The sequence below is a fragment of the Geospiza fortis genome, unplaced genomic scaffold, assembly GCF_000277835.1.
Source record: "Geospiza fortis unplaced genomic scaffold, GeoFor_1.0 scaffold285, whole genome shotgun sequence".
NCBI lineage: Eukaryota > Metazoa > Chordata > Aves > Passeriformes > Thraupidae > Geospiza > Geospiza fortis.
This window is the reverse complement of record NW_005054403.1, coordinates 617,711-629,438: the sequence shown is the minus strand read 5'-3', so window position 1 is coordinate 629,438 and position 11,728 is coordinate 617,711. Positions and strand designations below refer to the sequence as shown.

At 35.4% G+C, this 11,728-nt stretch overlaps 1 protein-coding gene across 1 annotated transcript in view; it reads right to left on the bottom strand.

Moving 5' to 3' along the window:
- Positions 1-1,429: 1,429 nt before the first annotated feature.
- The window catches only part of ADGRG2 (adhesion G protein-coupled receptor G2), a 39,329-nt gene continuing 29,030 nt past the window's right edge, over positions 1,430-11,728 (bottom strand). Inside the window, exons 17-27 of the mRNA XM_031061213.1 lie at positions 11,388-11,537; positions 11,045-11,167; positions 10,617-10,662; positions 10,409-10,512; positions 9,709-9,833; positions 8,665-8,933; positions 7,876-7,975; positions 7,285-7,559; positions 6,494-6,595; positions 5,591-5,743; positions 1,430-2,554 (exon numbers count right to left, since the gene is read on the bottom strand). Coding sequence (XP_030917073.1) covers positions 2,370-2,554; positions 5,591-5,743; positions 6,494-6,595; positions 7,285-7,559; positions 7,876-7,975; positions 8,665-8,933; positions 9,709-9,833; positions 10,409-10,512; positions 10,617-10,662; positions 11,045-11,167; positions 11,388-11,537 — 1,632 coding nt within the window. The 3' untranslated portion in view covers positions 1,430-2,369. The remainder of the gene's footprint in view (positions 2,555-5,590; positions 5,744-6,493; positions 6,596-7,284; positions 7,560-7,875; positions 7,976-8,664; positions 8,934-9,708; positions 9,834-10,408; positions 10,513-10,616; positions 10,663-11,044; positions 11,168-11,387; positions 11,538-11,728) is intronic.

The window sequence follows — 11,728 nt, the reverse complement described above, 5'->3', positions numbered from 1 at the left end:
AGCTAAAATATAATGCTGGTGGAAAGTGCAAATTTTTACAATATGAATGTGCTATTAAGTGGCAAAGTCAGAAAGGACTCCTCTCCCCTAGGAATATATAAAATAAAAATTACTTCAAGAATCCTAACATATTTTAGTGCGTAAAAATAAAAAGACTCTGAGCAGGTCAGTGGAATGTGTATTCATAGGGAATTTAATTACTGAAGCTAAACTCAGCTGTGTGCTCTTGCTTACCGAATTCTTTTGGGAGAGCTTCAGCAGTCTTGAGGGCAGGCATTGACTGGACTAACTTATGTCAGGGTTTTGTCTGCTAATATCCAGATCTGTCAGAACCAAGCGAGGTAAAATATGTAACAGAGAATAAATGCAAAAGCTGGGTCAGCTTTTTCTCCAAGAGGTGACATACTGTTGATCCTGTAATCTGAAGAATTGTAACGCAGCCCAGTATTAATGACACATTTATCTAAAAGACAAAGTTTATATATTTTGTGTTGTACTTGCTGCAATTTTATTACTTTTTTACAGTTGAAAATATAAATATAAGAACATTAAATAAATTTACAAGAAACACTGCAAAGGCAATTAGCCAAATAGCTAAAGCATTCACAGAAATGTATTCCAGCTACTAGCATTCCAGGATGGGCTTTTACCAACATGCAGCTAAAACCCTGTGGATAAACACAACAAATACTTTAAATTCTCCCCTTAAAAGCATAGTCAGAGTAATTTTGGATGTGACTGAAAGAACTGAAAGAACTGATGTGTTGCCCACAGAACCACAATGGGGTTTGAGCACTGCAGAGGTTCAGTTGCTAACTCCAACAGAGCCCCAGATAAGAGGCATGTAACTCATGCTTTTTGTTGAGGAGAGTGTTTTCAGGGCACCCAACTGAGCCCTCCCCACTGGGAAAACAAAGCCCTTGCTACCATCAGCATGCACCTGCTTCATGCAGCCCTCTTTACAGGGCCTGGTACTCTGCAGTCTGGCACCAGTTTGTCCTAGTTTGCTTTGGGAGCATCTAACTTTTGCCCAAGAATGCAAATTGAAAAAGCAGTGGCCGTAGCTGCACATGTGTGTGAGGAAGAAGAGGTAAGACCAGGGCTTAGGCCAATTTCTGTTCAGGAGGAACCTTCACAATGTTTATGGACTTTCAGCTGTTTTACATGAAGAGACAAAATTCTTTTTTTCCCAGTAAATATCACAAGAGGAAAGCAATTTTGCTCCAGCAATTACTGAGCTAGCACCTCAGTATAAGCAGAAATACTCATTAGAATAGCTCAAGAGCTGCCCCTTAGAAAACAGCCATGCAATGAAACAAACAATTTCTCAGCTACTAAATATAGCAGCTGTCATTTATTATTTCTATTTTTTCTTCAGCTTGCCTCCCCTCCCCCTCGCCCCCCAAACTTCTCAACTTCCATCATTGCAAATGAAAAACAGCAGTGTCTCACCATTCAATATAAATACTGACCCTGGTGAAATCAATGGCAAAAACTGATGACTTCACTCAAGCCACCAACACAGATTAGCTGTACTTAATAACCTACCTACTACTTTATTTAATATTCCATTCATGGCACTCTACTTGAATTATACCCAATTTCTATCCCTCTATGGTGTACTAAAAGGTAGCTAAAGGTTCAAGACGATTGTGTTTGTTATTTACAGTTCTGCATCTAGTGAATATATTCAAACCACTGTAAGTGATCCACTTACTGGACAAATTAAGTTTTGTACCATTCTATGTTAAACATAATTAACTAAAGAAAAATGCAAACTCACAATAAAAGTTACAAACAAAATACCAATTATTTTTCTATACATAGGTATATTTAAATTTATATTACAAGAAATAAATATAGAAGTATCATTGAGATGCTTAAAGGTTGATATTTTCTGCTTATGTACATCACTGCAGAGTTTGCTACTAAAACGTACAAAAAGTTGAAGACAGTGTAGCTAACATTTTTAAAGTTAACATCGTTTGTATGCACAAGTTGTAACATTCTACATTTATACAGTACTACTAAGCATTGTATCCAGATAAACTTAACTGTAATGAAAAAAGTCTAAATAAAACTTTTGTTTAATGTTAAAAAAACCCTCAAAAAACCCACTCTGATGAAGAAAAAAAAATTGAAGTGTGCCAGCTGTAATCTGACATCCAAGACCTTGTCAAAATAACAGGTTCCTTTTCTTTTCTTTTTTTTTTTTTAATAATTGTCCTTGTCAATCCATTGCATGGCTGCCTTGAAGTTCCAGTACCATATATTAAATAAAACCAGTTCTTGGTCTGCTCACATTATGTAAAACTGCTAAAGTAAAACTCTACTTCACGCTGTAAAACAATGTGCTGTTTAAAAGGAAATCACATTTTCTCCATAGAACTTAGGCTTCCTCTCTTTGAAGTCCTTCTGAGTGAGATTTGGCTCTCTTGGCTGCCAGTATCATCCTTGTCTTGGAATACAAGTTGTTTTCCTGAAAAGTCATGCAGACACACATCACCATTCTGTATACTGAAACAAACACCATTCTTCTCACTGGAAAGATGGCCTGTTGAAACAAAAAAGTGCATTCCCTATCAGAAAGGTTCAGAATCAAGCCTCCCATGCTTTTTTTTGTCACTATAGGGAGTTCATACACTCTCTTATTTTATCCCTGCAACAATTTTAAAATGTGTATTTTTGGTAAGTATTTTGTATAAATTTCTTTTCCTGTGTGAAATCCTGATATTTGAGAGTTGTTAATATATTTATGCACAAGGATTCAATATTTGAAGCAATGAAGGTCACAATTCTCAAAATGTAGACTTGACTTGGAATAAGTATCACTAGATAAGATGCAAAATACTCCTCATTTTAATGATTTGCTTTAATGAATTAAGCTTTAAAGGTATCTCAGGTGTGCCATGCATCTGAAAGAAGAAAGTGGGAGTACAAGGAATTCAACTTACAGCATTTACTTCTGAAGGACAATCAAAATAAGTCTTAGGTCTGATTATGGGTCAAAACCATACTTAGACTGCAGAGAATCTTACCCATTTAGGTGAATCCACAATGAACACATCTAATACCATTGCTGACTGAAGCCTTTTACTGAAATGCTCCACAAACATTTAGTTCACTGGATAAATCTCCTGCTACTATGTATCACATTCTAAATATTTTTAATGAGATTTTGGTTTTTTTTATTCTAAGTATTTGTGCACGCACTTCAGTTTGGACTTTTTAAAAATTTAGTTAATAATTTAAACAGCCAACAAGCACTTAAACAGGCACAAATGTAGACAGAGTAAGACAAGCAGAAGAGCTTTGTTCATTAATTCAAATAAGAAAAAATAAGAAAAAGGTTGAAATGATAGAAAATGATAGAAAATAACCATACTTGCTAACACTGTGATTGTTGTTTAACCCTCTGCCTGCCTAACACTCTTTTATCTTAGGAGTGTTCAAATAGCTGTGCCCTAATGTTAGGGCAAAAGCTGAGAAGAAAATAAGGCTTTTCTGTGAACAAATTCAGAAAGGTGGTTTGTGTTCCTCAGTGAGAAAATCTGCAGGTTCAGCCATGTGATACCTAACTGTAGTTCCTGAAACATGCAAATCTGCAAGAAAAAAACTGAAAATAAGGAAATATTAGAATGCCATAAAAAGATGAAGTCCAGTAGGAAAGCAAAGTCACAGGCTATACAGACATCCCAAACTTACCACAGTAAGTCATTCAGTCCTGAATCTGGAATAGCATTTCAGTAGAAGCAGTGAAGCTAAAACCATGAAGTGTTTATAGCTCAGTATATTTATGACATAAGTCTTAATTTCTAGAGTGTTTTTTGTTTTGGAGGTCACTTTTTAAAATGAAGTGTTGCAATGTTATTTTCAAGTTCCAGCTTTGAGAGGAGAGCAATCAGGTGCAGCAAATTATTAGGTCCCATGTTCCTATCTAACAGCAGTCTAATGCCTTTTCGAGGCATTAGCCCAGCTCTTCTGAGATACAACTGCCCCATGTTTGGAAGATTAGGTGTAAGGAATTGCCTCCAAGAGTTTTGCTGGGAGCTATCCAGTTTAGTTATAGGTTTAGTCTCTTGCAAAGTCCTAAGGACCCAGAAGAATTATTTAGTCAATTAATTCCAGAAGAATTATTTAGTCAAACTATGAAGGCACGATATCATACAGACCTCTTGATACGAATGGAGGATGTGGTACGAGGTTCACAGCATTCAAAATAGACAATAAAATAGGAAATTAGGTGGGTCACCAGAGACATCCATGTTTTTAAGTGCACAGGAACAAGGTTTTATCAGAGTTCTTTCAGCTGCTTTTGTCTAAGAAGCTTTTGGCACAGGACATACAGACACACTGGAAAGGTCTGATTATGTGAACATAGTAGGACAGAATTGGAGCACAGCCAACAGAACTGGCATCACTCAATGGTTTAGATCATCAATTTATCATCTCATTCCAAAATACCCAAAAGAACAAAACTTTTTCCAGAAAGCTGCAACAGGCTCATTCATTTGGTCACTGCAACAAACAAGTTCAATAGAACATTTCTGCTCTTTCTTTCTGTTGAGAAAAGCAGTCAAAATGCTTTTGTAGCTTGGTATAAGCATGTCAGATGTTGCAGGGAGAGATGGCTTCTTTCATCAGAGCAATTAACATAGCAGGGAAAAAAGAGCCCTACAAGACATGCAGGCTTTTGCGCCTGAAAATTTCTCTCTTTGAAAGGAAATACTTCTACCTAAAAATATTGCCTTGCTTTGTGTCTAATGATAGTGAGTGTCACTGGATGCTGGTTCTCAACTGATCTGTTAGATAAAAAGTATGCTAATTATTGCATTATGTGGTATCCAAACAGGGAGATTTTACAAAAAGAATGTGAAAAAAAAATCCCCTCAAATTAGAAAGCTGTACAGGGCATGTCCAAATGCCATCTCCTGAAGTGTTGTGATTTCTCTGCAATATGCAGTTAATACACTTAAAGGAACAGTAACCTCTAACTCACAAACAAATTATTTTACTCTGTAATCTGCTGATATCATCTTGTTGACTATGCTCTGTCTTCTGACAGCATAGGCCAAGGAATGAGGACAACTCAGACTCTCCAAGCATGTTCAACAACTTCATAATAAACATTCTAGTTGATGACATGACTTCTTAGCCTCAGCTCTTGATCAGCTGGGAAAAATACCTCAGGCACACAGGAGTAATGTCTTCTGAGTTTTGCTTGACTTAGGGTTTTATACATTACAAATTTGTAAGTTATTTTTCTGTTTGAAAAATTGATTGTCTTTACTGAGAGCTCAAATCAGCACCATGACACGTGCCCTGCAAGAGTGTGAAGAACTAGATCATGTTCACTGAAAAAAGTCAGTTTTTAATACGTACTTTCAATGGTGATTAATATCTAGCTTTCACAACAGACAAATAAGCCACAGCAAATTGCAAGTGAAATTGAGTGCAGTTCTACTGCATTCAACTCCATTTCAACTCCTCAGGAAGAGCAGAGGGCAGCAGTGCAGAGGACAGTACTATGTTAGAACAGAAAGGATGGAGAATTTTACTTCTGAAGATATACTATTTGCATTATACTTACCATTGCCATTTGCATGGACTGAATAATCGTTATTCATTAGCAGTGTTGTAGAATTAGTGGAGTTACTGTTTGATTGTAAGGAGTTGGAAGAACTGGATACTCCTTGATTTACAGCCTGCTTCTTTAAACCATTTGTAGCAGTTCTACTCCAGTCTAAAACAGGAAATAATACAACTCACACAAGCACTATATAAAAATATAGTTAATAATGCAACTGAATTGATATAAAACCAAGGCTTTACACACTTCTTGCAGTATTCTAGACAGAATACAATTATATTGTAAGAATTTAATGAGTCTTGATGTTTAAAATTATTTCAATCTAGTTCCTTTTCTCTTGTCCCTTTTAAAAATACAAGCAGCCAAGTGTCATAGTTTTACAACTGCAGACCAGATCAGAAAAATAACTGAAGTGCAGTAGATTCTCTAAGTGAAAGTGTATAAAAATACATGGCTTTACAAGAGGACAACTACTTAGTAACAAAATAACATAAAGTAATTAATGTCTTTTTTGGTTTAAACCATGCTTCACTTTGTTTTTCTGGAAATAACTGGTAAAACTACGACTGACCCACAAGCTGGAACAAATCTTACCGTTTCTAACTGACCAAAAGTCTTCTGCAAAGACATGCCTTTACCCTGCAGTGGAAGAGGTCATCTCTTAGCAGTTAGCAGCTTAAGGCAGCAGCATGTAAACATGCAAGCGCTGCATCAGCTATCACCTTTAAAGAGTATAATTTTGGAAGTTTACTGTATCTTGGATAATAAACTAAAACTGCAACTGCAGCAACATGATCAATTGATTTTTTTGGGGTTTTGTTTTTCTTTTTTGTAAATATTACAAAACACCAGGAACTTAACGCTAAATATAAGAATTCAGAAGTTAAAAAAATTAATATTTACCAGAGTTTTCAGCCAGCCTGAATTTCCCACAACAAAGATATCTTCTCCACTGTTTACGGACATTCTCCTTTGTTACACAATAGAAGATGAAAATGAAGAACCCTGCAAAGCAATAACATAAAAGTTTGTTGCAGAATTCACTTTTACTACTTCCTAATGAACAATGTTTTGGTTTTCTTTCATTTCTTTTCAATTTCTAATAAAAAGTAATGACATTTTTCTTTGCTGAAAAAGTTTACAACTCTGAACGTTGCACAGCACTTTTTCCTTACATAGATTAGAGGAATCATACACACAAAAGAAAAAACAACAAATACAATCAAATGCACAAAGTGCATAAAGTTTCATTTTATCAAATAAAAAGGGAAAAATTCTGTTGATCTGGAAATTTGCTTAATGCTTTTGAAAAAGAATTCAAAGCAACATCAAAGAGAGGGTGCGATACTACGCTATCAGACTATGAAGCTTTTTTAGCGCATCCTGTGACACTGTTACATCTTTTATTAGCAGATAACCTGTTACCAACAATGCTACAAAATTTTGAGCACTCATCCAAAGAAAATAACTTTTATCTAAAATAATAATAAATGGTATCCCCTTCACCACAATTTCAAATATTTACTAGACGGGATGGTGCCCATCCCATCTCCTACCAGCGCCACATTACAGTCTCATATGCTACTGCATATATGAAATTTAAATTTTTATTGCTGAATAAAGAAAATGATGTTTCAAAATGTTTGGTTTGTTATATTATAGACAGGGAGCTGTTATATGGAGGATAAACTTACCTTGCAAAGTGTTGAAAATAGTAAAGAGGTAAGTAAATACCTCATTTACTGTAAAGAAAGCAAACCCCCAAGTAATTCCCAACAAGAATGTGAGGCCAGCAACACTCCTAAGGTCTTGGATACTGGTTTTCCTTTGAGCACCGAGTTGTTTCTTCTTTTTGATACGACAGAGCTGGATCAGCACAACAATGAACATGCTGATATTGATCAGGAATATCAGGCAGAAGTATCCCACAGCAGTAATATAGAAGACAATTCTATTTTTGATCCAGCAGCTAGAACAGAAGAGCAGTCTGTCAACCATTATCAGAAACAGAAGCTAAGTGAAATAAACCTGAGACAAACTTGTAGTTTCTTGCATGCAAACCATTTTTGCCTTTTACAAAAGAAGTTTGGGTTTTTTTGGCCAAAGGATATGAGCCTTCATAAAGGCAATAACCCTAAAACACGAGATACTTTAGAGTTATACTATTTCAGAGCACTACAATTGCTTTCTTGCCTTCCCCTCCTTTACGTTAAAGAAAAGCAATTTGTAGGACCTCCCTCCACTCCCCACCCTCACCTCCCCCAAAGCTCCTCCCTTTCACTCACAATTCATCAGGTCCATTTATGGAAACCTTTCCAGTGGTTATAAGTCCATAATTATCTGGTGATACTGCCAACACAATGGACACAACTATTGCTGGTAACCCTAAAAGATTATGAGAAAACACATACATAAAAATCCTAACAGAGACAGTATTATGAGGACTTGAAATTATTATATTTTGCTACAAAACATATCATTTCTGAAGTTTGGCTGTTGAATTCTGTTGACTACTCTCTGTCTTAAAAATTGCAGCATTCAAACTGCTTAGAAGCACAACTTGCAAAGAAACAAGAGGAGTCCTTCACAGCCAGCTCCAAAACTTTCTGAATAAACAAACAAATACCATTAGTCTTCAAACTGCTTCAAAATACCTCTTACAGGATAACTGATTTTCATTCTTACATGTTTTAAGAAACAAATAGGAGATAAAAATCAGGCCCAGAATCTCTTCATCCTCTATCCAGTTAGATCTGGTTTTGCTAATTTTTGTTAGCAACAGTGCTATTCCAGAAATAGAAGATTTACTTATTGGCATTTATTCTCAAAATAATGGAAGCATGCACATTCAAAATTGGTTCTATTGTACTAGGACAAGGAAAATTCATTATCACTTTGAATTGCAGAAACTTCAGCTCTGCAGGTGGGGGGACTCCACGCCTCAGAAAGGTGGAATATATATCAAAACATTTAACGACTACCTAATTTTAATTTCTGACCTGTATCATATTCACTGAAATACTTGATAAGAGGAATTATCTATTTAGCATGAAAAAGGAAAAAAAAATACATACCCCAACCAACAAGACAAAATTTAAGAATGTATTTCCGTACATAGGTGTTAAAGACCTTCACAAGGGCCAGATACATGTGGAAAGCTTCCAGGCCCATCCAGGTAAAGGAAACCAAGAGGAAATAGTGAAGAAATACTGCAACTGCAATGCATAGGCCTCGTGTATCATACAGTGCAATCCATGAGTCAAGGAGAAAAACTAAGTTGAGTAGAAGTAATGCAGCACACAGCTGAATAAGTATTTTGGAAGGGTAGTCTCTCCGTATTTTCCTAAAAAAAAAAAAAAAAAAAAAGAAAGAAAATTCATGAGATGACATCAGCTGTCCATGGATCCCCAGCTTACTTCCTCTCTTGCAGTCCTTGGCAGTCACAAATGCCAAGGGAAAAAAAATTAAGTTTTCATTCATTTACAATGCTGCATGTGTTGCATTTATACACGGAGAGAATAATTTACAACATGCTTCCTAATTAACAGTCTGTATATACAAAGTTTTTTAGAAAAGGTTACATAGATACAAACAATCTTGGAGTCAAAGTGTTTAGTATCATGGTTATTTTTTTTCCATTGTATGTTGGACTTCTTGTTACATTGCTACCCAAACCAAAAAGGTGTCTGTTCTTTGTTTTTAAACTAGGTCAAGCTTTTGACTGGGCATCTAAAGCCTTGATAGAGACAAGTCCCAGTCTTAGAATAATGAGAGACTAAAGAAAATACAAATGCTTTTAAAAATGCTAATATTCTGTACTGGTTTTTTTGTGTATTGTATCTTGAATACATTCCTTCACACTTCTATTATGGTAATCCATTATAAAATACTTCAGAATGCTACTTCTTCACTTCTTACTGCCTAGATCCTCATGATAATTCACCTGTTGATCAGATTAACATTTCTGAAGACTGAATCAATATCTTCCTGGTGAACTGGTCAAATCTGTGCATTATTTGTGGAGACAGAATCCATAACTATTGAAAAGGATTTCTCAGTGAAGACTACAATCAATTAAAATTGAAGAATAATGGGAGCTCAGCTGAATGGGTACTTACTCAAAGGCTATGTAGGTCACAAGAGTAACAGAAAGAAAAATTGCAGAGAGGCCACAGCCTATATATGATATAAAAGTCAGTACCAATTCTTGTGTGGGATTCAGAGGAGTATTTCCATACAAGTCCTAAAACAGAAACAGAAGTTATTTTCAGAGAACAGGTTTATTTAATGGAAAAATATAAAAAAACACACCAAAAAAATCAAATCACACCTTTCCCTCTGCACTTATAAATAAAAAAAAGGACTCCATTCCTTTCATCATGGCTGTTATAAAAGGTTAGATGAAGAAAAAACCAATCTAGTCTTGTAAAGAGCAGGGAGCTGGGACTCTGTGATCTTTATGGTCCCTTCCAACTTGAGATATTATTTTATAATTCTATGATCCTAATTGTGAAACACCATTTGATTAAAAATCTGTTTTAAATTTGATTTCCTAAATTTTATTTAGAGGATAAACAGCTGCCTAAATTAGAAATCTGCAGCACTTAAAGAATTTTTTTTCCTCCCATGGAATCCATGGGCTCCCATTCAACAAGGAGTTTAACTGTATGGCTATCTGTACTAACACTAAAGTGAATATAACCTGAGTATTATTTATTAGCTTGTATGGGCTTACTGGGTCTTCACTTGCTTAAGACAACTCAAGGTTAAATGTGTTCTTAAACAAGGGTAAGATTGCATAATTCTTAAAATAATTACCATCAAAACTGCAAAACTTGTGAGATGGTTGCATGAGCAGACTGTTTCATTTACTCTACTTTCTTTGACTGTGCAACCTTCGTATGACCAGCCTCCATGCCCACCTGTTAAAAAAAGCAGCTTTGTTATTCATAAAAGGCTTCATTTATATTAACATGAATTAACATAGCTAAAACAGCATAGCACTTGGGCGATCTGAAGTACTTACCATTTTTATTGAAGTCCCAAAAAACACATCTAACTGTTGAATTATCCTGTTTAGGAGTATATACAAGAAAAAAACCAAGTTACTAAACTGTGAGTTTAGGATCAAATGATTTATGAATGATCTACAAAATTCAGGGAAGAATAAACACTGTATACAGCAAATACGCCTGTTCTGTGTGAACAAAATAAATTTAGGTGCATAAAAGGATTGCAAACTACATGCAAAAATATGCTGAACAGATTTGAAGTCACCAGACAGGAGGCAAATAAGCAAACAGGAATGATTTTTAATGTCCGGGTGGAGATGAAATGTCCACATTAGTAAAGCAGAACAAGCTGACCTGTATTCTTAGTCAAATGTTTCCACTACAACAACTTCAGTGGAGGCAACAAAACTGTACTTTAAGTCTGCCAAAATGTAAGTTTTACCTGATTAGGCTTGATGTTCTGCAAAATGACAGTAACATTTGCCGTTAAATTACTAATTGTGAGGTTAGCAACGCTTGATGATATAACACTGCTGATTAAAGATGCATTCTTCAAGGACAGATCCTGGAATGACAAAAAAACTCCAGATTTTAAAATCTTAAAGGAAACAATACTAGAGTACAGCACCCACAAGCTCTTTTACTATGTGGAGCAAGCACTGGACAAAAGTAATTATTTTTTAAGTCAGAAGTTTTAAAATGTGTTTTGTGGGGAAAAAAAATCCATTCATATTTTGCTCTAAGCTTGAAATTAAAATCCTTATGAATAGTGGGCCAAAAAATACCTGGAACACAGTGGTCTTTTTAAAGAAGTTGAATATAATTCTAGAAGCCAAGTCCAACTCTTCAGTGCGTAAATTTTTCAGCAACGTTGGAGGAAGTGTAATTGATCCAAGATTATTTAAATTCTGAATTGGCTGAACTCCTAGAGAGATCTGAAAAATAAACACCAGGATTATGCTTCGTTTCAGTCTCCAAATAAATAAATTATGACTTATTTTCAGTTTAAAACTTCAAAATAAATACCTCATTAATTACTGTCACAAACTCACTGCTGCTCTCATTCCTCTCCCATTCCAATGCATAAATAGCACTTATAGGACTGAAAAGGATGTATCCCATTTCA